Source organism: Sarcophilus harrisii, chromosome 2 (assembly GCF_902635505.1).
Source record: "Sarcophilus harrisii chromosome 2, mSarHar1.11, whole genome shotgun sequence".
NCBI lineage: Eukaryota > Metazoa > Chordata > Mammalia > Dasyuromorphia > Dasyuridae > Sarcophilus > Sarcophilus harrisii.
In genome coordinates this window covers 144,053,758-144,080,571 of record NC_045427.1, presented here as the reverse complement: position 1 = coordinate 144,080,571, position 26,814 = coordinate 144,053,758, and the positions used below count along the sequence as shown (strand labels likewise).

The window sequence follows — 26,814 nt, the reverse complement described above, 5'->3', positions numbered from 1 at the left end:
TCATCTTCCTAAGTTAAAATCTAACCTCAGAAACTATCTGGGTGATCCTGGGCAAGTCACTTACCCCTGCTTGCTTGTTTCCTCATATGTAAAATGAGCTGAAGAAGAAAATGGCAAATGACTCCAGTATCTTTGCCAAGAAAACCCCAAATAGAGTCAAAGAGATGGACCTGACTGAAACGAATGAACAACAAAGCACATACCATCATGCTAAGCTCTGGAGAAGCAAAAAGAGGCAAAATATAATCCCTACAGTCAAGGAGCTCACAATTTAATAGACAAATATATAGAGAAAATATGCAAACAAATATATAGAGAACAAATTATATACAGGATTCAAAGAGAAGAGGCACTAGAATTAAGAAAAGCTAGGAAAAGATTCCTGCAGAGAGTAAGTAGTATTTTAGCTGGGACTTCAAGGAAGCCAGGGAAGTCAGTAAGCAGAAATGAAGGGGAAAAGCATTCTAGGTATGTGTGATAGTCTGAGATTAAATGCCTGGAGTCAAAAGATGGAGTGCCCTGTTTGAGGAACATCAAGGAAGCTGTCACTGGATCAAAGAATATGTGGTGGGAAGAAAGATATAAGCAATCTATTAAGTTATGAAGGGCTTTGAGCACCTAGCAAAGAATTTTGTATTTTATCCTGTAGATAAGAAACCCACTAGAGTTTACTGAATTACCCAGGGGGATGAGGACAGAGGTTGACATGGTCATACCTATGCTTTAAAACCAATTGCTTTGGTGGCTGAATGAAGGATGGAATGAAAAGGATTCAGGAGGAAAAAGAATAAATTGAGTTTTGGACAAGTTAACTTTTCGATATCTACATATGCAAGTATGAGTTATGATAAATGATCTAATTCATATGACAAAGGAGGAAAATGGGGGCCAACTTTTGGATTATTTTATTTCCATAAAAAGGCCATTTATATGGATGGATAAAATGGCCAAAATCATCTCTGACTTTTTCTAGTATTAGATTAGGTACATAATTCATTTTCAACGGTGTCATGTGTGTTTGTATTTTGCCTGCCAGTTTTTCGCCATCTCCCATGACTTCTCCTAGTCTAAGGCTGATTTAAAAAAAAAAAACCCTCAAGTTTTCATTATTAAACTAATCAAGAAACTGACAATTTTTGGTGGTGAAAACAATGATACAATCCAAATTTAAATTATAAAACTAAGAAACTAATATGGTATAACTACATAGTTCTCCAGAGCTACCTTCCATCAGTCAAAGAAATTCACTAGTCTATTACTATGTAGGAATAAATCTGTGGCTAAAGTGACTGACAGCTAAAGCTGAGGATTTCACATAAATCATTTGTTTTAGCACCTTGCCTAAAACATATCTAGAATTTGTGGATGATAAAACAATCTATTAAAAACTAAAATCCTTCACTAAACTAAAATGATGTTACTGGAGAAGCTAGAAGAGAAATTTTTTTTTTCTTCTTAAAAAAAGGGGGTTTGTTTCCTTTAAAAGGCAGATCATTCTACAAATGTTATTGCTGACAGCCATTTTCTGAGACCCCTTTAATCTTCTGTGACAACAGAAGTCATGTTAAAAATGCCTTCTAAAACACAAGTTCAAAGAGAAAGACATTAAATCTGAATAATTTTAGTCTGAATAAAGGCCAAAAAAAGAACCTGAAAACAGAGGTCTTGCCTACTTGGCAAGATGATGAAAGAATGAATAATATAAACATATGGTCCAAAGTATTTGTTTTCAATTAAGTTAAGCCTCTTAATACCTTTTTAGGTATTGCAGGTAATATCCTAAAATTTGTTCGAAATGGGTGCTCCACCTAGATATTCATATTCTCTCTCTCTCTCTCTCTCTCTCTCTCTCTCTCTCTCTCTCACTCACACACACACACACACACACACAAAATTATTTTAAATCAGAATTGTGCAATTTATCTTGTTTCATTAAAAATATCCTATATACTTCCACACCTTCCTCCCCAACTTTAATTTAAACACTGGCTTTTTACTTTTGTATTAAAAAGCAGTTTCTGTGATAAGAGGCAATGACACCGTCTAAATTTAAGCTATAAATTAAATTTATGCCTATATTTGTGGCATATTATACCTAATTATCTGAATCTATGTAGTGGTTAATTTTGCTGGATCGAATTTTTTTCTCTTTCCCTTTTAATATGTTATAAGTGATGACTTTTCTAGGTAGGAGAGTGATACATTCAGAAGAAAAGTAAAACACATGAAATATGAAAAAGAAAAAATTTTTCAGAAAAAAACCAAAGGCATCAAGAAAAATAAAATAAAATTAGAAGAAAAGAATTAAAAAACAAAATGTGTGCCAAAAGTAAATTAGACAGCAGGATCAAGAAGCATTATATACTCTCTCACACTTGGGTAAAGTTTATCTGCTCCAAAGAAAGGCTTATGTTCCCTTGCCTTAGTGGAATAGAGTATAGTTAATTAAAAATGCCACCATTATTTTTCATACTTTTTAATATGATTTTTAAAAAAATTTCAACATTTATTTTTATCAGATTTCAAATTTTTTTTCTCCCTCTCTCTCATCCCCCCTTCCAAGACAGCAAGTAATCTGACATAGGTTATATGTGCACAATAGTGTAAACTTATTTACACATCCACATATTGTTATTCTACCCAAATCTATTGGTTAAGAATTCTATTGAGGGATTCTATTAGGAGAAAAGGGTCAGAATCAAGAATGATTCTAGACCCTGCTTCCTACAAAACACACAATCCCTGAAATAGGTTCCACTCTTAAGGATATTAAATTAATATATATGTATATCTCACTATTAAACATAGCCTTTATCATCTCAATTTCTGAATGAAATCAATTAAATGAAATGGAAGGATGGAAGAAAGAGGAGAGACAGAAAGACGCCTATCTGGAATAACCAAATTAAGTACACTACTCTATCCAAGTTTCAAATCAATCTCAACAAAACTTGTGTGGGCTTGGGCAAGTCAATTCACGCCTCTGAGACTTTCATCATTTGTAAAATGAAAGTGCTGGTCTAGGTGATTTCTAAGATTCCTTCCAATTCTAAATCTTATGAAACTTACAAAAGCCCTTAGGAGTATCAGTTATGTAAACCAAACAAACAAGATTTGGAAAGTGGTTTCCCACTCATTTCTTTAAAAACAGTGTCCCTCCCCAAGACTATAGAGTTTAATTTGAGTTAACATTCTTACCTCCATGTCCAGCTCCTCTTCAGAGGGACAGGGAAAAAGAATCTGCAGACCTTCATACTGCTGACAAAGAGGCATGTGTCTGCACATGCTCCGAGGCAACCACACCACCAAAACATTCTAAAAGAAAGGGGAGGAGCTTCTCTCCTAGCCAATCAGAGCTAGCTGGCAAGAAGCAACTTCAGGATGAATGCAAGGAGAACCAATCAGTTCACAGATCAGAAGTGACTCTGTTTTAGGAGGCAAGTTATTCAAATTTCCTAGAAATTTTCACTTTAAAATTCATAGATATTGCTAAAAAAATTTTTTAGCAACTTTCTGGAATTTTTATTCCAAATTTCAGAGAATCAGAAATCATTTTCATATTTCTTTGCTTCACCAGTTAGCTAAAGATGGAGATAGATTCTAATTGGCTAATGTTACAGATGAAAAAATGGAATTAAAGAGATTAAAATACTAGCACTCATTTTTTTCTAATGTCCTGATGTAAGTGCTTTCCATTAAATCTTTAAATCTAAAATTATTAGTGGTACAAGATACCAAAGTAGTTTGATGGGGGTTGAAGAAAGAACATAGATTTAGAACCAGAAGGAAGCTCAGAGATGACCTAGACCAAACTCCTCATTTTACGGGGAAGAAAATAGTCTTACAGAAGTAAGTAATTTGCCCAAGATATTAGAGGGACTACTCCATGATGTGAATTTGAAATCCTCTGACTCCAAATTCAGAAGTCATCCCCCCACCATACCATTCTGTCTTCCTAAAATTAATAAACTCAAGTAAAACCATAAAAATCTGTAAGGCAAATAAAATTTTGATGAGTCTGGGGATGCTTGAAATTTATTTTTAAAGTCATGATCATTTATTTGTCTGATTCATTTAATTTTTATTGCTCTGATAAGCATTAAGTGCCTAATATTTGCCAGGCACTGTGATAGGCTATGGGCATACTACTACAAAAACAAACCTTATTCTCAAAGAGTTTATATTCTACTAAGGAAGCCAAGGTCATTGACTCCATAATAAGGAAATCGCCTACAACCTTTTAAGTTTCCTTAGTTGCAAAGTAAGGGAATTGAGCTAGATAACCTCTCTGGCCATTTTTTCATGAGAACTGGCAAAATCAGGCTTCAGATTCAAAAATTTCAGTTAGAAGAGATTTCTCAGCAATCACCTAGTTTTGCTCATATCTGAAACGTGCTCAACAAGGAGTTAATCATCTTTAGCTTTGATACCTCCAAGGAGGGAGATGACCCCTCCACACATACATATACCTCTTAAGACAGCCCACTCCATTTCTGAATGGCTAACTTTATTTCCCCCAACATCAACCCCCCTAATCTGTCTGCAATTTCTCCCTTCTGCTCCTAATCATGACCTCTGAGGACAAATGGAATGAATTTGCTTCCTCCTCACATAATAAGCCCTTCACATATTTGAACAAAGCTATCATGCTTTCCCTACCCCTGCCCCTTGACCTTCAGTCTTCTCTTCTACAGACTAAATAGGTCCACATCTTTCCATTAACACTCACAAGAAGGGACTTAAGGTTCTTCGTCATCAGGTGCTCTTCCTCAGGGTCTTCCCAGTTTATTAGATCTTTCTTAAATTGGACACCTAAAACTGAATATAGAGAAAAGGTCTGAAAAGCAGTATGAGGATTGACCAATATAGTCCTCTATTGGTCAATAAGTATTTGTTGTTGTTCTTCAGGAGTCTCAGTCATGCCTGACTCTGACCCTAGTTGGAGTTTTCTTGGCCAAAATACTGAAGTCCTTGCCATTTCCTTCTCCAGCTCATTTTAGGGATAAGGAACTAAAGCAAACAGAGTTAAGTGACTTGTCCAGGGTCACACAGCTTATGAGTGTCTGAGGCCAGATTTTTAACTCATATCTTGCTGACTGCAGATCTAGAGTTCTATTTACTGTGAGACCTAGCATTTAGTAAGTACTTATATACCAGGCAGTGTGTCAAGTGGCGAGGATACAATGAAAGGAAAAAAAGTCCCTGTTCCAACAAATCAAAATTCCTACAAAAAAAAAAAAAAAAAAAAAAAAAAAAAAAAAGCTCCAGAATTGGAGTCAAATGCTCCCTTAGATATTTTATAAATGTGTAACCCTGGGAAATCATGTAATCTCTTCTGTTCTTAATTTCCTCCTCTCTAAAAGCTGTTGTCAGTTATTAGTATTATCCTAAAAACACATCTCATATGATCTTTACAACAATCCTGAGAAGTAGGTGCTATTATTATCCCCATTTTATAGTTAAGAAAACAGAGGCAGGCAGGTTGTCATTCAGTCCTTTTTAATTATGTCTGACTCTTTGTGACCTCATTTGGGATAATAATGGCAAAGTTCTTGGAGTGATTTGCTCATTTTACAAATAAAGAAACAGAGGCAAACAGGTTGGATAACTTGCCCAGGGTCACAAGATTAGATCTTAACTCAGGTCTAATTTTAAGATTTGGTTTAGATGTCACCTTTTGCAAGAGCCCTTCCCTGATTTCCTTTCCTTACCTTCAACCCCCACCACTACATTTATATATCTCATATGTAGAATTTTTTGCATGCTTTCTTAAAGCAGCAGGGACTGTTTTTATTCATCCCCCACAGTTAAGCGCAGTATTAAGTATTTATTACACTTGTAATAAATATCTATTGAATGGCTAAAGAGCTAGTATTGAAACTAGAAAGCCCTGGGTTCAAGTGCTGCCTCTCTCAGCATTCCCAGTCAAGTCTCTTAAGTCTAAGTCAGCCTAGTGGAGAAGTTTCCATACTGGAGACTCCTCCAAGTTGTTGAGGGTATCAACTGTCTACACCATAAAAAAAATTCAGTAATTTGCTTTCAAAAGAAACATACAAATTTGAAATGCAGTGCCTTCCATGTACTTGTACATACATATAGACATTGTGTTTATGAGTAATAGTAATACTATGGAAATGATGGAATTTTCTCATGGATTTGGAACAAAGCCAAATTGAATAAAAGCATACTAGATCAATACTTCCAGCAATTTATTATTTCCCTACTGAAATAATCAATGTAATGATATTCATCTGTGCAGGCATAGTCTTGCAAAGGACAAGAGAGAGAGTGTTCTTTTAAGTTAAATGAAATAGTTTAAGGGATAAGCCTTTGGGGAGCAGGGGAGAAAGGGGTTCCAGGTGGGAGGTCTTTAATTGATCAAAATCTTTCTATTTAAACAAGAAGGAGACTACTGACACACTGGAACTATTATTTTCCTAAAAGGTTGAAGTTCCCAGATCTCTTAAGATGCTCTACTACTGATATATAATTATACTAAGTTATTATAGTCAGTCATTTTCCACTACTCAAAGTTTTTTTTTTTTTTTTTTTTTTTTATTCAAGAGGCCTAGGAAATAGTTGATCTGGGATTCGAGCACTGGGAGATATTTCCTTTTAGTCAAATCTCAATAAGAGGCTAATTTTCTTATTAAGGATAAATGTGCATAGTTAAATGTGTGAAAATCTACAGTACATGAGCATCTGGTAGGGTTGTATAGTATTATTTTGCAGTTTTACACTAAAAAGGTAAAGAAAATCCTTGAACATAGAAATTCTGAAAACATTTTTAAAAATCTAGTTATTTCTCACCAACAAATAAAATATGAATTGCATTTTTATTCTAAGGAGTCTCTATCTCTCCCTCCCCCAGCTTTGGACAATAAGATTACGGTGGTAATATGAAGCACTCTGATTAACAGATTAAGAAGGCCTTTATCTATGGTAACACAAGACAATGTCAAAAACAAAGGAAGTTCAAAAGATAATTAAATGGCTTCAAATATGCAAGTTCAGTAATAAAATTTTAGTCCAAGGCTTACTAGAGTTAAAATATATATACCTTATCTTGCACTTGCTTGCTTTAAAATTCCAAATAGTCTTCACTCCAGCATTTCAAAGCAAAAGAAAATTTATCTGACTCATTGACTAACAGTGAATGAACTCTTCTCTCAGCTGCAGCCAAAATGGTTTCTGGAGACAAGAAGTAGCACAAATTCCAGGTTGGATAAATGTAGTAGCTTCTCTCCCCTTCTGGAAGAAGTAGATTCATGAACACTTCATACCTGCAAGACTGTCTATTCAGTATAGCTAAGGACATAAAATGATGTTTAATTAGCTATACATTTATCTACTTGGTAGCAAAAACCTGGGGAAAAAAAGCTGATATGCAATCAGCCCATAAGTATTTAGGAACTTAATATGTTTCTTTCCATTTCCAAAAAAGTATTGATATTATCTGAGTAAACACTGAAATAGTAGACTATTTTTCACTTCCTTTCTTTTTTCATTCAAGTCTTCTTGTACAAAATGATTAATATAGAAATGTTTTACATGACTGCGAACATATAATCTATATCAGATTACTACCTCAGGGAGGGAAGGAGAGATAGAATATAGAACTCAAAACTTAAAGAAGTTTAAAATTGTTTTAACATGTGAGGGAAAATATTACTTTAAAAGTCTCCAGTTTACTTTACAGATGAAGGCTGTAAAGCTGAGGCAAACAGGATTTTAGTGTCTTGCCCAGGGTCACACAGCTAGTGAGTACTGGAAGCCAGATTTGAACTCTGGAAGATGAGTGTCCCTGACTCGAGGCCCTAATACTCTTTCCGCTGCACTATCTATTCTATTTGCCCTCAGAATGGCTGAGATGACAGAAAAGGAAAATGACAAATGTTGGAGATGATGTGGAAAAACTGGGACACTAATGCACTTTTGATGGAGTTGCAAACAATACAATCACTTTGGAGAGCAATTTGAAAGTATGCCAAAGGGCTATAAAACTGCATATTCTTTCACCCAGCAATACCACTTTTAAATCTGTATCCCAAAGAGATTAAAAAAAAAAAAAAAAAAAAAGGAAAAAGATCCTATGTGTGAAAAAATATCGATAGCAGCTTTTTGTAGTAGCAAAAAATTGGAAATTTAAGAAATATTTATCATTCATCAATTAAATGGCTGAACAAGTTGTGGGATATGATTGTGATGGAATATTATTGTATTGTAAGAAACGATGAGTAATAGTTTTTTATTTTCAAAATATATGCAAAGATAGTTTCAACAATCACTCTTGCAAAACCATGTGTTCCAGTTTTTTCTTTCTTACTATACTCCCTTCCCTAGACAAGTAATCTAATACATATTAAATATGCACAATTCTTCCAAACATATTTCCATATTTATCATGCTGCACAAGAAAAATCAGATCCAAAAGGGGAAAAAATGAGAATGAAAACAAAAAACAAGCAAACAACAACAAAAAAGGTGAAAATACTATGTTGTGATCCACGTTCAGTCCCTCTAGTCCTCTTTCAGGCTGTTTCCATCACAAGTCTACTGGAATTGGCCTGAATCACCTCACTATTGAAAAGAGCCATAACCATCAAATGATCATCATTGCATAATCTTCTTGGGGCTGTATACAATGGTTCTGCTCACTTCACTTAGTATCAGTTCATATAAGTCTTTCCAGGCTTCTCTGAAATCGTCCTGCTGACCCTTTCTTAAAGAACTATAATATTCATATACAATACTTCTTCAGCATTCCCCAACTGATGGGCATCTGCTCAGTTTTCATTTCCTTGCCAGTATAAAAAGGGCTATTATAAACATTTTTGTACACATAGGTCTTCCCTCCCCCACCCCTTTTTAAAAATTTAATAGCCTTTTATTTACAGGTTATATGTATGGGTAACTTTACAGCATAGACAATTGCCAAACCTCTTATTCCAATTTTTCCCCTCCTTACCCCCATCCCCTCCCCCAGATGGCAGGAGGACCAGTAGATGTTAAATATATTAAAATATAGATACACAATAAGTATATATAACCAAACTGTTATTTTGCTGTACAAAAAGAATCAGACTCTGAAATATTGTACAATTAGCCTGTGAAAGAAATCAAAAATGCAGGTGGGCAAAAATATAGGGATTGGGAATTCAATGTAATGGTTTTTAGTCATCTCCCAGAGTTCTTTCTCTGGGCATAGCTGGTTCAGTTCATTACTGCTCCATTGGAACTGATTTGGTTGATCTCATTGCTAAAGATGGCCAGGTCCATCAGAATTGGTCATCATATAGTATTGTTGTTGAGGTATATAATGATCTCTTGGCCCTCCTCGTTTCACTCATTATCAGTTCGTGTAAGTCTCTCCAGGCCTTTCTGACATGATCCTGTTGGTCATTTCTTACACAACAATAATATTCCATAATATTCACATACCACAGTTTATTCAGCCATTCTCCAATTGATGGGCATCCACTCAGTTTGCAGTTTCTGGCCACTACAAAGACTTTCCCCCCTTTTTTTTATGATCTCTTTTGGTTACAGGACCACTAGAGACACTGCTGGATCAAAAGGTACATATACATAGTTTGATAGCTCTTTGGACATAACTCCAAATCGCTCTCCAGAATGGTTGGATCAGTTTTCTCCACCAATAATATATATTAGTGTCCCAGTTTTCTCATATTCCCTCCAACATTTAATCATTATTCTTTTTCATCTTAGCCAGTCTGAGAGATGTGTAGTGGTATCTCAGAGTTATCTTACTTTGCACTTCTCTGATCAACAGTGATTTAGAGCATTTTTTCATAACTAGAAATAGTTTTAATTTCTTCATCTGAAAATTGGTTGTTCATATTCTTTGACCACTTATAATTTAGTTATTTATTCTCAATAATACAGTGATCTAAGACAATTGTGAAAGACTTTTAAATGAAAAATACTACATACCCTCAGAGAAAGAACTGATAAGAATCTGAACAGAGTTTGAAGCATATTATTTTTCATATTCTTTGTTATTCTCATGGATTGGGAGAGGTCTGTGTTTTTCACAACATAACAAATATGTAAATATATTTTTCCTGACTACGCTTGTATATAATCTATATCAAAGTGCTTGTCTTCTCAAAGATGGAGGGAATCTCAAAAATTGTAAAAATTGAATGTTAAAAATTGTTTTTACATGTAATTGGAAAAAGTAAAAGAAAAAATTTGAGGGAGAGGGGAAGAAAATACAAAAAATAAAGTTAAAAAGAATATGAGTTAGGCAGCTGTATAGAGCATGGATTAGAAAGGAGACTAAATAGCAGGAAAGCAATAAGAAAGCTATTGCAATAGTCTAGCAACAGATAAGGAAGGCTTCAACTAGGGTGATAAGTGCATGAATTCAGAGAGAATATAAGTAAAACTTGTTGACGATACAGATTAAGACATGACGACTGAACAGATATGGGAGATAAGTGATAATAAAATAATTGAGTATGATTCTTTGGTAATGAACGACTGATTGAGGAAATAGCTGACAACAAACCCCCAAAACTACATTATATGTATGTACTGGAACATTATTGTGCAGTAAGAAACAAACAATATGAGGAATTCAGAGAAATGATAAAAGATTTTTAATCAACCAAGGTCAGGTGAAATATATGGAATCAAAAGAACATGATGACAATAAAGTACCTGTCAAGATCACTAAAAAGAAGTCAAACTCTAAATAAATAGAAAAACCAGTGAAGATGCTGGAAGAGAGATAGTAAAACACCTCAAATAAGACTGTATTTTTAAAGCAATTACTTAGCACAGTGCCTGGCACACAGTAGGTGTTTAATAAATGCTCATTTCCTTTTCTTTCCTTTTCTCTCTCATGGCAGAGAGGTGGAAGATCACTAGGAAGAATATTGTATATATAATCAGAAAAGGTTTTTATACGAGATGTTTTGGCTTAATTGCCTTTTATTATATAAGTAGGGAGAAAATTATTATAATGTAAAGATAGTAGTAAAACTTTTTTCCTTTTTAAAAAACCAACGCTACAGCATCACTATAAGGATCAGAAAGAATCCAAACTCAGGTCCTAAGAAATTAATTTTCTAATATCACATAGTAAATGTCGGCAGAGCCAAGACTCAAACCTAGCGCCCCCCATTACAAATCTAGTCCTCTTTCTTCCATATCACTTTTCTTTGGAAATGTAAATTTTATTTTTTTTCCAAGAGTCCTCCCATTTGAAGAAGTCTCATTCAAGGTCATTGTAGATCAGGTTACTCATTCATTTAACCTGAGATGTAGGCAGTTCTAATCTACTTAGAAGCTCAAGGTCTATCAGTTATAACAGAAGAGATATGATGATCACTGGGGAGTCAATGCCAACACCAACATCATTACGTGTCCCTGAAGTACTACAGATTTACAAAGTGTTCTCACAACATTCCTATGAGATAGGCAGTACAAATAAACTAAGTGATTTCACAAGTAATAGAGCTTGAATACAAACCTGCTTACTACCCCCAAATTCAATATTTACTTCATTACAATACAGATTTCCTATAATTAGAATGAAGATCTTGAAAGGCATAGTATGGTAGAAAAAGCTGAAATAATTGCATAACAAAAGATAATAGCTAGCATTCATGTAACACTTTAAGATTTGCAAAATTCTTTACAAATGTTTACTCATTTGATAGTCTTAACATCCTTATGAAGTAGGTATTATTATGCCCATTTTACAGATGGGAAAACTGAATCACAGAATGATTAAGTGACTAATTCAGTCACTTACAGCTAGTCAGTTACTAACAGTAAGTTAGTATGTGAGGCAAGATTTGAACTCATGTCTTCCCGAGACAAACAAACATTCCATTCTGGAATGTAAAAGCATCATTTTCCCTTGGATACTCCTAATAATTCTAAGTCTTAAGAATAGAAGAATCTGAACTATTAGAATTTAGACAATATAAAATTATGCCAAAGCCTCAAAATTATCCACATTGTGCTTGGTACATGAAATGGCAAGGGACCACAACACAAACTAACAAAAACATCGTCATTCTTGTGCATATCTCAGCAAGGGATGTATTTTCAATCCACCAGCAGTTATTAAGTACTTCCCAATGTCAGGCCCTATACTAGGCTCATGAAATATACAAGAACAAAGTTATAGTTTTTAATCTATCAGAGCTATAAATTGTTAAGAAAACCCATTGTAATTAATGTTTGGGATAATTTTTTGGCGTTTTGTTTTTTTAACTTTATAGTACCAAAATTTTTGTTCTATAATCACAAGTTCTTCCTCTTAATAATAATAACTATTGCTTATATGACATTTTAATGTGCTACCAAGATTACTAGACTGACAGCTGTGTATTTACTAGTGGTTATGTTAAAATGTGATTAGGTTTCCCAGTATTGACTACAAATGGGAGGCTAAAGACCCACAATTATTCCAGGTGTTAACAAGAAATGTAAATACTGTACTTTCCTGCTGGTATTTTAACTCTGACATATCTACCTAGTTCCTAGAATCAATTTATTTTAGTTGGGGTTTTTTGGTGGTATTCAGTCATTTTCAGTTGTGTTCAACTCTTCATGACTCCATTTGGGATTTCCTTGGCAAAGATGGGAGTGGCTTGTCATTTTCTTACCCAGCTCATTTTATGGATGAGGAACTAAAAAGCAAACTAGATTAAGTGACTTGCTCAGAGTTACACAGCTATAAAGTATCTGAGGTCAGATATGGGCTCAGGAAGATGAGTCTTTCTGACTTCAGCCCCAGCACTCTATCCCACTGTGCTCCCTAACTGCTCCATTTTAGTTGATTATATATACTTATTCTAAGAAAGGATTGATGGTGGGAGATTTGTACATTTCAGTAAAAAATCATAAAGGAAAGTTTTTGAAGAGTCCTCCATTTGCTTTTTAAAAGGCACAGGCTTATGAAGCAACATGCACCTCTATATAAAAAAAAAAAAAAAAAAAAAAAGCAATTTCTTAGTTTTAAGTGATTCAAAAGGTCAAACAAAATAGTACATAATCCAACATAAAAGCACCCTTCAAGGAAAAATAATTCAAAAATGGTTGTTACTTGCAGTCATAGAGAGTTATCTGAGGCATTAAGAATGACTTGTCCTAGTGTCACACAGCCTCTGATTCCAAGGCTAGCCCCTCTATCCACTGGGTCATGCTACCTTACATATCTAAAAATGAAAATATTTGTTTTGGGAGGTCAATCATTAACCAATCTCATGAAAGATAAAACAAGAATATTTACAGGACAAAAGCATTCAAGATTACTAGTGTCAAATAAAAGCATATATAACATCGATATGAGACAATAGCTGGTGGGGGAAGGGATGGTATCTTCTGAAAACTCTCTCTCTCTCTCCCACTGACTAGAACAGAGTTACCCAAATAGTGGGTAATAACTGACACTGATATAGGCTTAAAGGTTTGCAAAGCACTTTATTTAAGTCTCACAATAATCTTCTGAGAGTGGTAATATGGATACCATTACCCCCATTTAATGGATAAATAAACTATGAGTTAGAGAGGTCAAGTCTTGTTCATGACTAAAGAAATAAGAAATGTGAAAGGCAGAATTTGAATCCAGATCTACTGCTCTATGCCACCTTGCCTGTTAAATATTTGGCTATGTAAATATTTTGGTGATGCTGACTGTGACAAAGAGATAAATGAGAATTACCTTCAAAGAAAAAAAAATTCAAAAAATTATTCTAAGGAGCAATAGCAAGGATGTGGTTATTCAAAAGCAATGTTCTAAAGTACAGAGGTAGATCTGGAGATGAATGGTACTTCAGGGTTATGTGTATTTCTTGGATCATCTTGTTCAGTTTAGTCTTTGTTCTATAAGAACTTCAGATTGAATTGATAATGCTGTGTTAGCCCATAGTTATGTATGCTAAGGACATGTTCTCCTTTTAATAGTTGGATTCTAAAATTTCTTCTCAGCTTTTACTCTTTTGTTATAAAGTGCTTTATTCTTCTATCCACCTACCACTTATGAGATTAATGTGAGATAGTTCACAATAGAATTGGTCCAAAATCTTCTGTTGATTAGATTACAGGTATCCAACATTAAAGGATTTCAATCTTACAAAAAAAAAAATCAATAATGCAGGGAATTAATTTAGTAGTATTATTACCTGACGACTCAGTTATGAAATTCTGAGTTCCCTGCATTACCAGTTCTACCAGCAGAAGAAGTGAAATCATGATTCTTGGTCCTCACCAAAACCAATAGTAACGAAGAATTACTAGTCCTGTCAACCTCCTTCTCCCTGCCCCTGACATTCCAGTTCAGTACCACCTGACAAGGGGACTTTCTAGTTCTAAATTGCTACAGTGACCCAAGTACTCAAAGGTTCCCATAACCTCACTATTACTTCTCTAGAATATGTTTCCAGTTTTTACAACTTGAGTCTATAGATAAATTTAGGGGAATTCATGAATAAAATTATATAGCCAAATAAAAATATCATAAAAGATAGCTGCCTTGTTTCTTGCCCAAAGAAAGAAAAGAACAGATAATCTTATCATTAATGCCTTAGAACCATATTTCAATACTATATATTTCAAAGCTCTCTAACACATACTTGATCATATTTGGTCATCACCACTATTCAGTTGAAATAGGTAGTGCAGATTAATATCTATTTTAAAGCTATAGAAATAAAAAAAAGTTAAATTATTCATATACAATTATACTACAAAGAGAACAAATACCCAATCAGTCTTCCTGATCGAGCTTAGTGCTTTTTCTAGTGTCCTACATAAAGTTAATAGGGTAAGTAGAAACCTAATCAAAAGTTGCTGTTTTGAGTTTCTCATCTTGTACATTTCGAAACACAAAAAAGAAGTGCTTGTGGTATTTGACATATGGGAAGGGGAAGAGAGAGTTGATTGCTGAGCGGAAAATTATTACAAAGCACAATATATTCACTGTCCCCTCTTAGTCTCTTAATGTCAAGAAAAAAAAGATTAATATGATAACACTTCACTTATCCAGAAGTTACTTTTGTGTAGGGAAAAGAGAACAGGATTTGGGTCAGAGGAGTTGAGTTAAACTCTGATCTCTACAATGAACGACTTACTCAGGTGATAGTCAATACGTAGCAAAGACAAGTCAAGCTCTTTCTAAAAAATAAATAATCTCATTTGTTCTTCAAAAATCACCCTAGGAAGTAGATGTTATAAGCCTCATTTTACAAATGAGGAAACTGAGACAATGGAAGGATAAGTGACTTGCCCAAGCTAGTATATATCTGAAGCCAGATTGAACCGAGTCTCCTCAACTTCAGGCCCAGTGTTCTACCCAATGAGCCACCAAATTGCTTTAATTGATGAGTTTTCTACCCACTGATTATTTGTAAACTATTTGAAGTTTCTAATTTGCATCACCTACAAAAATTGAAGCAAATAGTGCTACTCAGAAACTGTGAAACCCCCTTATTGATTTTTGGCTGGACTTGACTATGAGTCACAAAAGATTTTTAGCTTTGAAGAGTAATCAAATTTTTAAAAAATACCTACCTTAAAGAAAAACAATATTTTAGTTGTCCCCCACTGAATTGTCCCCTGCATGTTCTCCTCTGATCAACTACTTAACTTTGCTTTCCATTTGTCCCAGCTATGGTAATGAGGCAAAGTGTTCTCTATCTCTATAGTATAGATCAGAAATTTCTGCTCTCCATCCATGGTGCCCTTAGTATCATAGTAACCACACGCACCCAGACCAAAAGAAATACTCACCAATTCTAATAAGTAGATATGTCAAAGCAGCTAAATAAGTATTTTTGTCCTAACAACTTAGTAGCTATTTTGAAATATCAACTGAAAGAAAAACATTTTTAGTGCATTCTTAAATAACCACAATTATTTACTAATGGGATGGATATACCTCTTGGGTACTATACAATTCTCAAACCTTGAATCAGATTAGATCCAAACGTCTTTATTTCCTGTTCCACCACAGATTTTCAAGTAGGACTTGCTTTTTAATCACAGAAACTGGTGAAAGCTCAGTTTAATAAAGATGACATTGCAAACAAGAAAGTTCAAGAAATTAGCCAAAAGTATAAGTAAACAAAATTATATCTCAAACAGCAAAGGATGTTGTAAGAAAGACATATAATAACCTCTAATTTGCTTAGATTCTAATAGATATCAAGTACTACTGTGCTCCCTTTAAACTTAAAATAACCCACAGTTTCCTTTTGCATTCATGGTGGTGATCCAAAGTGTCAATTTGGGAACATTGGGTGTAACTAGTTCCCAAGTTGAATTCTAGAGTTTCTTTTGTTTGGAACTTTAAAGCTGACTTTTATGACTGTGGCCAGCTGGATATCAGAGGTTCCAATGAGAAAAGCAGTAAACAATAGACAAAAAAGATGGTAAGAATGGAACTTACATTTCTAGATCAAGGTTTAACCTATTGGAATGTTCAGATCAAGAGGGATTCAAACTAAAAAGAAGAGGCAAAAAAACTTCCAACATACATTTGTCAAAGCAGCTATTAAAGAAGGAAAAAAACAACATAAGAAGACTACAATGGCAGGGACCAGTAAGTTACCCCTCGCCTCCAAATGCCTATACACAAATGAATAAAATGTAGAAAATAGAGTAACTAGAGATTCTAACAAAAACTGTGCATTACTAAGGTAGAATGTGAATTTTAGAATAAAACCTAGGTTCAAATTTTGCCTCGGACACTTATTAGCTGCATGACCTTGGTCAACTTATTTAACCTCTCTATCTCAGTTTCCTCACCTGCAAAACACAGAAAATAAAAGCCCTACCACAGAAGTTTGTTGTGAGGATCAAATGAGATAACATATAATGCACTCTGCAAACCTTAAAGTAACATATAAATACTAGCATTATCTTCGTTCTCATTATCATTTTTATTATATTGTGACTATTCCAATAGCATCTTTATTAGTCTCCCTACTCTTCAATCCATCCTTCATGCCAAAATTAATTTTCTTAAAATAGGCCCAATTCAGTCATTCCTCTGCTCATAAACTCTAGGGGTTCCTTATTACTTCTAGGATCAAATACCTAGCCCTCTAGTATTTAAAGCTCCTCCAATCTGCCTCCAACTTACTTTTTTCAATCTTATTATACAATTCTCTCTTTCACATACTTTTCAGACAAACGAGTGTTCCTCTTATTGTTCCTTGCATAGGTAACATGCCTTTTACCAGGCTCTCTCTCCCATGCTTAGAATTATAAGCCTGTCAAGGACAGAACAGTTAATTTTGTCTTTGTACCCCTTGTGCCTAAGCACAATGCCTGGGATATAGCAGGATCTTAAATGCTTGTTCATTGAGAGGGGCTTCTAATTCCTTGTAGGAATCCCATCTTCAAAGTCTCAGATGAGTGGTTGTCTAACTTGTGTTTAAATACTTCTAATGACAAGGAACTTTGTCATAAGGCAACTTATTACATTGTTAAACAGCCTGAAATTTTAGAAAGCTTTTCCTTATATAACACTGGTGGGTGGTGCTATGTTACTATGTGCTCCTTCCTCCCTTCTGGAAGGGGTGGAGAAATCTCACTCAGGCATTTTGAGATTCCTCTACCTACCTAGCTTCTTGTCTTGCTCACACTGGAGACTGGAAATATGATCTACTATATCCACTTAAAACATCTCATATTAAGAGTAGGGGCAATAAAATGGACTTCAGGGCCCACAGAGTCCTTTTCTCTACTCTTCTATGGAGTTTATATATCTGATGAAAAGTTAACACAATTATAACAACTCAAAGTCCCTAGTAAAGAAAAATCCCTAACATTCAGATAGAAATTTAGCTGCTTGTTCCACTTGAAATTTTGTTTACTTCCAGCTAACGCCTGGCTACTTTATATGAAGTAAAAATCAGGATACAGGAAATGTTTGGATAAAAACAAACAAAAAAAGCAAATAAAAAAGTCCAAATAGAATATATTAGAGTGCCTTTTACTCTAGACAAATATAGGGAGGAAAACTGGAGAAAGAGTAAACCTTTTGGAACTTTCCATAGTCCTGGAAGTATCAATTACAAGCAGCAGCTTCAGGTCAAGTTCCCTATTGCAAGATGCCTAACATGACCTTTTCCTCCATCTCTCTTTTCTATGCTACAGTTGAGCTCTCTTTTAGCCGCTCATTCTTTCCAGCTCAGCTTATTAAGTCTTGAGTGGGGATGAGACACCATCTGCTACAACTGCCTAGTTCATGCAATCTCTCTCCTTCAACCTATTCTCTCTCAGATTCTATTTCTTTAAAAAAAAAAAAAAAAAAAAAAAGAAAAGAAAAGAAAAATCCAGGTATGACTCAAGGATGAATTCTAATTCAGAGATGCTTGTCCCTTGGAACTACAAATCCCAGGATGCCAATAAGTTCTCAAACTCCTTATTAACTCTACCTACTATTTAGCATTACTAGATTCTGAGCAGGAAGGAGCATTAGAAACTCTTCAAGTTTGCTCCCTAATTTTATAATGAAAGGCCCAGAAAGGTTAAATAAGTCCAATGTCGCACAGGTAGTAATATAGCTGGTATTTCAACTAAGGCTAAAACTTAAACCAAGATCCTTTGACTTTTAATCTAGGCAGCCCTGAGGTGCTATATAAAACAAATTCCTTACACTTCCAGAGACGGTCCTTTCAAGTATGGACACCTCTCTCATAGACTCCTATACTTTTATTTTCTAGATTCACTGTTTCCTCAAGAAATCCATAGGTTGGACATATCCTCCTCCTTCATCATTCTGATTATCCTCCTCTGAAAATACCCATTTATAGGAGTCCATCTTAAAATATAGTGCCCACAACAGAACATGATACTCTAGATATATTCTTGCCAGGCCATAGAATACTGGGACAACTTTTTCCCTAGTTCTGGGCACTACTATTCTCTTAATATGACTTACTACTACATTAATTCCCTATTAATTCAGGGGGTAGCCAATTTACACTGCTAACAGTGAATTCAAAAATCAACTAAAACCTTCCCCCCCCCCCCCTTATTCAGACTCCTTAATTTTTTTTTTAATTGAGAAAAGGACACAAATAACAAATTTGCACTTGGTACCAAAAAAAGGGTCAGACAACTATGTTTTTAAATTCTTGAATCAATTAAATGGTCATAAGCTTGACACTTTCCCCCAACACCTACAGGCTAGAAAATATGGTTGAAAGGCACATACCACTGTTTCAGTTTACATTTAGAGCCAGATTCCTCCTCATTCTCAAAACTTCTCACAAAAAAGCATAACTCACCCCTTGTGCCCCACCCCCATCAACTATTTAAATGTACTAATTTCACAATTCAGTATTCAAGGTAATATTAAAACTTCATTTGAACTCAAACAATTCAGAATTTGTGATTATTTGGATGAGAACTCAGCTAAAGGCATCTTTATACCACCCATGAAGAATGTAATGGAGGAAACAGTGAAAGATTTTCCTAAGGAAGTAAAAACCCCAAAATTAAGACCTTGATTAGCTTAAGGAACTTCTGTAAATTCTGTAAGTTGTTTTATATATAATTTCCATGCTAAGACTTCCTCATGCTGAGGTAAAAATCAATGAAGTTAAAAATATTTTAAAACTAATGAGATTATACAAGTGACTTCTATGGGAGACAAGAAAGGCAATACAAACCACAAAAGACTGAGAGGCTTTATTACAACATAATCAAGAAATCTTAAAGAATTCTAATGAAAAGGTGAGAATTCTAGTGAGAATTAACTCTCAAGTAGCCATTTCATTTTTGTCTAACTTTATATACTGGTAATTATCTCTTTATAACAATCCTATATCTTTCTCCCTGCAACTTCCAAGAACCACTGAATACACTAGTCCATTCATTAAATTCTATATACTACCTCCCATATCAGAAGATAAATACACTTTGTGGAGGACTAATGAACAAATTATTCTCCTTTTCACCTCAGAGCACCAACTGAATTTCATGGTAGCAACAGATTTGGCAAAGTCCACATCACTTGAATGACATTCTCAATTCCTTCAACTTCAAATGTACATAGTCCTCCAGATGTACTCTAACTCATATTGTACCCCTCTATATAACATAAGATCACAGTTTGAGGGGAGCTGCTATGTTGCCCTGTTAATTCATTTACAATTCATTAAAAGCACTAGATCTCTTTTAATGGTTTTTCAAGAATACCTCCCCCATCTAGTTGTACTGGTAAAGCCAATCTTTTGAGCCTGAGTGTAGTACTCTACATTCATCCCTATACAATTTCATCTTATTAGATTTTGCCCAGAATAAAATAGAAGAAAAGACTCTTAACCTGCTTTGACTACTAATGACCTCATGAGCAATCTGGTAACACCTAAAGGAATCCCTTCTCAGGAAACTATTTTTAAAAGTATAAAATACAGAAGAAACCAATTCTATTTAAACACAATTATCAAAATATAAAAAAAAAAAGTTCATAATGTCAAGTTAAGAACCATGGATCTGGAACCTTAATTATCCTTTTCAGCTCTTTGTCTTCTGAAAATTTGAGAAGCAGACTACCTTTGCCATCATCTAAAACAGGGAAAGAAATATTGAGAACAAACCCTAGATAAACTTCCTAGAGCACTTTACCAGAGCCTCTCTCCCAATCACACCTCAGATAGATATAGCACCTGGACTACTGGAATCCACTTAAATGCACTATTATCTAACCTGAGATATAATGGTAACCATACAAGGGAGTTGAAGGGGATATCAGGAAGGAAAATGTATAAAAATCTTTCTCCTGGAGAGTTCCTTCATGGAGGTCTTGGAAAAATCCTTAGAATTATGATAGTCCCCTATATGATGGGAAATTAGCTTATCCAGGTGAGGGTGAGAATAAGGATAAGAAGATAATCCACATATAATAATGATCACATGGCTGATTTCTCTCATGCTTAAAAGTCTTATAAAATAGTTTATACAGTATAGATTATTTCATTTGAGCCTTACAAAAGCCCTATCAGCTGGGTATGCCTGTCAACATATGAAGAAATTGAGACTGAAAGAGACTAAATGATTGCCCATGGTAACATAACAGCTCTAGGATGCAGGTTTTGGATTCAGATCTTTCCTTACTCCAAATCCAGCAATCTTTCTATTATAGCATACTGTCTCTCTTAACATAAATATAGAATATATGAAAGGGGAACAGGATACAGAAGGCTGAATGGGTAAATTTGAGCTAGACGGGACTTAGCCAGAATCAAGATTTTAGACTTCAAGAGGAAAAGAATGAAGTCTGGATGGTCAACTGAAAGACAATTAGTAATAATGATAAGTTGAAGTTAAAGTATGAATTAAGATGATTCTAAGATGAATTTAAGTTGGGCACAGGACAGTAGAAGGGACCCAATGAGACAGTAATGATAATATTATGTGAGATAGAAAGATTCAAATTATCACTCCAAGGTTATAAGCCTGAGTTACAAGGAAGATAGTAAAGCCATTGTTAGAAATTAGGTATAGAAGAGAAGGTTAAAAAGGCAAGAAGAAGATGAGTTCAGATTCAGACATTCAGTTCAGTTTGAGATGCTAGCAAAACATGCAGGCGGAAAAGATCTAGCAAAGATTTGTAAATAAGGACACTAGAGGTTTGGGAAAGATGAGGTTAGAAACGGAAATTTAAGAATGTAGGAGATAATCAAAGTCACAGTAGCAGAGGGTGAGGGTGAAACTGACAAGAAGTAAAATGTAGATACAGAAGAAAGGAGAATGCAAGAAAGAACCATGAGAAAAGGAAGGAGAGAGGAGGAAAAGAAAGAAGGAAGAAAGGTAGGAAGCAAGAAGGGAGGGAGGGGAAACAAGCAGGCAACAGGTAGAAATATGGAACTGGAGCTCATTACTAGTGAAAATCCATTTGGAAAACACTTTCAAATTGCTCACATGATACCTATTTTTTATTATAGAAGACCCCAGAATGAGGATAAAGCAGGTTCTATGTGAAAAGGGAATAGAAAAATTGTAGACTAAAGGTCACAATCTTTAGATAAGGAATCCCACCCTTCCCTAGAGGAGTACCAGTCCAAGAATAATAACTGGAATATATTTATAGCAAATTCTCTTTGTAGCTTTATTCTATCCTATTTCCTCAAGAGGGATATACACATATGATCCCTCATATATAGAAATTGCCCCAACTTCATTTCCACGACTACAGTTGTATTTAACTTCTTGGTTTTCAAGATGCAATCATAATGTGAATTTTAAAATCCTTCTTTAATATAATCAGCAGGAAGAATCATCTTATTCTTACCAAATTGAACATTCTGAGGCTTTAAAAACACCAGAGAAGACAACCCATAAATGTCCTTTTGTTTGAGAAGAAAAACAACAACAAAAATGTCATGAGAATTTTGTTGGCAGAATTTTAACAAAAAGATAGCCTGCATTTAGTGGGCCTTTCTCCTTGGAAAACATTGAATATGCTTCAATATTGTACTGAAATCATACTAGGCACCAAAACATCTGTCCTGTTTTTCCCAGAACACTGCAAGTAAATGAATTTTGGAAAAATATGTAGGAGGCATGCTGGCTACATTTTTCAATCAGTAGCTAAGATAAAACAGCCTCTGTATTATAGCAAAGAATTTTGAATAAAGCATTTTAGTTAAAAAAAAAAATCTAGAAACTGCAGTTTTACTGGCTGAGTTAGGCCAGTGGTCTATCCACAACCCCCTGAACTCTACTCTCAATAGAATCAAATAGCTAACACTTTAAAAGGCCATCTTCAAAAACCTACATTGTTAACTTCCCATTACTATCATCCATCAAGGAGTCATTATTGCTGAGTTTATTTAAACCTCTCCATTTTTTAACTTCTATTACTTCTTATGTGGAAAGGTAGTAATAAAATTAGTACCTCCTTTTATTTGTCCTTAAAAGATTATATCCTTCTAGCTTCAAGAAATGATTTCTTTGATTTTTAAGATGTGATGAGCAAGTTCATGGTTTTCATTATGGTATAAGATTTGAGTCATATCACTTCAAGTTCTATCTTTCCAGACTAACAGGTCTTTTTTTTTTTTTTCTTTTCTTTTCAGACTAAATACTATAGTAGCTAGTTTTCAAAACTTAAGTGTCTTTATTTCCAGAAATGTTCTTTTGGGCCTCACAAATATGTTTTGACATATTATCCACATAAAACTCTGATTTTAATACTATAATTTTTAGGCTAAAAGAGACCCATAAGGATCACTTAATTTCTTATTTTACAGGCGAGAAAACTGAATACCAGAGAGGCTAAGTGAACTAAGTCTCTGGTCCAAGGTCACACAGAAAGTCAAAGCAGATTGGAGATTAGGATTTAAGACTCCTGACTCTCAGAATATTATTCTACCAAACTACTATTCATATTTGATCTGTTTATAGAGTTCTTAAAATGGCTAGAATATGATAGATGCCTAATAATGCTGAATGACTGATTTGCCAATTTTCGAAATGGTTGAAGAAGAACAAAAGAAATGTTAGCACAGACTAAAAATACTGCTTTGTACCAAACCTTTGCAAAATCTGAGAAATCTTTCTGATTAAAATCAAAATGAATTAATTGTATACAAGAGAGGTTCAGCTGTCTTATTAAACTGTCTTATTAAACTTCTTGAAAAGTTGTAAATATTGTATTGGAATAACTTCCAAATAAGGATTTTTCTGTCCAAGCACTGAAAAGCTACTTCTCCTTAATTTTAGCTTATATTTAACTTTTTAGATGTAAAAACCTCTTACTCATATTCCCATATCCACACTTGACTTAGCTCAAATAGCACTTTTAAACATACAATTCATTGATACTTTGGAAACATCTTTATTAGTGTGTGTGTGTGTGTGTGTGTGTGTGCACATGCACATACACATACATCTTATACAGTGATAAAAAGAAATTATTTCTCATAGGACCTTAACTTTTTATTTGTTTGTTGAAAGTGAAAAACAGTACAAATAAGAATCTAAAGGGAGTGATCTTAGTATCACAAACTGATAAAGGATATGTGGGATACAGTTATATGTACTCAACTTTCTTTTCAAAATAACAAATACCACAACTTCAATCCGTTTCAAATGATCTTTTAAATAAGTGGAAAATTATATTATTGTTTTATTTTATAAACTAAATTAAACTATGTTGATAGCCTTCATAGCATCAACTGTGAATATGTATCCACTGTCCTACCACTTTTAATGGTCCAACTCAGTAGACAATTTATGACCAAAAAAGAATGCTTTAACCTTATATTTCAATACCTCAAGGATTTGGATCATTATCAGTGAGGCTACTTCTAATGCTATGGACCATGACTCCTTCATGACTAAAATATATGTTCTTTAAGAATTATTTTGAGTTCCCCCCCCCCAAAAAAAAAAAATCCATTTGCCAAAGGTCAACCGAAGTGATGTACTTAAGTGAACTTTACTAAAGCTAGTCTCTGACAACAAACTTATACTGTATATCATACTGAACCATAAAAGAAGCTTAGGAGGACCTATCCAAACTTGTATTCAGACCAGCCATAGACAATTGAAGTCACTTTTTTATGACATAGACATTAGAATAGAATTCAGTGGAAGACTTGATTGATCTCTATACTTTGTCACAAAAGAGCATCTTTGAAACACAGAATTTTCTCTAAATGTCACTTAAAATGTAGCCTATAGAGAATAATAATGATTTGAGATTATCCTTTTAATAGTACATACATTTACCAAGACACACAGTACTTAAAATGATCCTTTGGTCAAATACTCTTATAGTATAGCAATCACTACATGGGACTAACAATTTGAAGAAGTATCCTAGTCAAAAACAAAAACAAAACAATGATATGGAATCAGAGGATCTGGATTCATATCTTACCTTTAACACTTAGTACTTATGTCCACTACTGCTTGACTTATACAGATTATTTAATTGAGATTACTTATAGAATTTAATTTGAGCACACACAATAAAGTATTTTCCATACCCTTTTGGGATAAGACAAAAACTGTAGAAAGTTCCAGATAAATACAAGTAATTAAGTAATAAGAATTTATCTCTTAACTATTTAATTTGTAAAACACTAAGTAAACAGGTTTGAAACCTGAACCCAGAAGCATGAATTTGTTTAATTATCTAGGAGCAAGTAGAGGCAGAGAGAGAATAGTCAAGAAAGAGTTAAGTTTTGACTAAGGTTAATAAGAAGACAGTTAAAGTACTAAGGAGTTTTTTGATTTGTTTTTTAAGATCACACAGGTAGTTTTAATTACTGCATAGGACAGGAAAATTCTCTTTTCAGTCTCCTTATACATTATACCTTCTTATACCTACCATGCGATGTAATGACAACTGCCTTCTTGTTGTTTAGTCTAACTGTTTGTGTCCCCATTTGGGGTTTCTTGACAAAGATACAGAAATGCTTTGCCATTTCCTTCTCCAGCTCATTTTATAGGTGAAAAAACTGAGGCAAACAGAGTTAAGTAACTTGTCCAGGTCACATAGCTAGTAAGCATCTGAGGCCATATTTGAATTCAGAAAGAGGAATCTGACTCCAGGTTTGGCAGTCTCTACACTTCATCACTTAGCTGCCAACTCTCTTCTTGCTGTTCATCTGCCTCCAGGTTTCTCTGCCTTCCTTGGAATCCCAGCTAAAGTCCCATCTCCTATAGTATAGACGCTCAATTTCTCTTAATTCCAGTGCATTCCCTCTTTTATTTATTTCCAATCTATCTCTTACATATCTTGTTTGTACACAGGTATTCTCTATTAGATTGTGATTTCTAAATGGCAGAAACTGTCTTTTTGCTTTACTTTGTTGTTATCCCCAAAGCTTGGCTCACAATAAGTGCTTAATAAGTGTTCACTGACTGATACAGGCAAAGTAGTCATCTAATCTCAACAATCCAGAAGAAAACATTTGCCATTTTTCGTAAGTGGTACAAGGAAATGGTAAATGCTGACATAAATACTGCTTAAAAGTCTACAAAGCACTTTACATTCCATTTGAACTGCTCTACAATCCTGGGAGGATATTTGGATCAAACACAGGCATTATCAGTGTGAAAAATTATTGAATTTGAACTTCCTTCCACAATTGAAGATCAGGAAACCTGTCTGGCCTATTTGTATATATAGTGCTTGAAAACTCAAGGAGGCACTTAATAAATGTTTGTTGATTGTAATTTATATCCTTGGTGAGTTGTCCGGGGACACAAAGAAGTTAAATGACTTGTTAGTATGTCAGGGTCAAATTCAAAATTAGTTTCTTCCTACTCCAAATCTAGAACCCTATTCCCTCTCAGAAAAGATTGGTCTTTACCTGGGTTATTCACAGCATCAATTCTAGGAAAACTTTGTGTGTATACTGTATACATATATACACACATATATATGGATATTGTTGTGCCACAGTTTCCTTTTACTGTCCTGCCTCCGTTTCCCTAATTGTTCTGGCTCAGTTTCCCTAATTTTTCTGACTCAGTTTTCCTAAATTGTTCTTCCACAGTTTCCTTGATTGCAACCCCCCCTTTTCTGCCCATTAAAACCGAGATAATTAGGGTGGTGGAGATCTGACATTCCAGAAGATAAGACTCCATATGTCCTATTTCAGATACCTAATTGGCATTGTTTATCATTCTAAGGTTCAGACTTCCTGGCTCTGAGCTGGACATATCCTTAACTCCCAGTTTTAGAATTTATGGTCCTACCCTCCAACCTGTCAGAATAGGATTGATGGTCCCTGCCTGGAGATTCCCACGCACCAGAGTTTGGACTCCATTCTCCTGTCTTTGTTTAGCTAATGTGTATAA

The 26,814-nt window shown here is 34.5% G+C and overlaps 1 protein-coding gene across 6 annotated transcripts in view; it reads right to left on the bottom strand.

The window, feature by feature from the left end:
• ABHD12 (abhydrolase domain containing 12) overlaps positions 1–26,814 on the bottom strand; it is a 124,520-nt gene that overhangs the window by 72,714 nt on the left and 24,992 nt on the right. Inside the window, exons 1-2 of one of the 6 annotated variants that reach the window (XM_031951008.1) lie at positions 7,061–7,262; positions 4,730–4,818 (exon numbers count right to left, since the gene is read on the bottom strand). The exons of 4 other annotated variants lie outside the window; for them this stretch is intronic. In XM_031951008.1, coding sequence (XP_031806868.1) covers positions 4,730–4,756 — 27 coding nt within the window. In that variant the 5' untranslated portion in view covers positions 4,757–4,818; positions 7,061–7,262. Of the gene's footprint in view, positions 1–3,198; positions 3,281–4,729; positions 4,819–7,060; positions 7,263–26,814 lie in introns of those variants that run through there. One more of the 6 variants, XM_031951006.1, reaches the window with a different exon arrangement.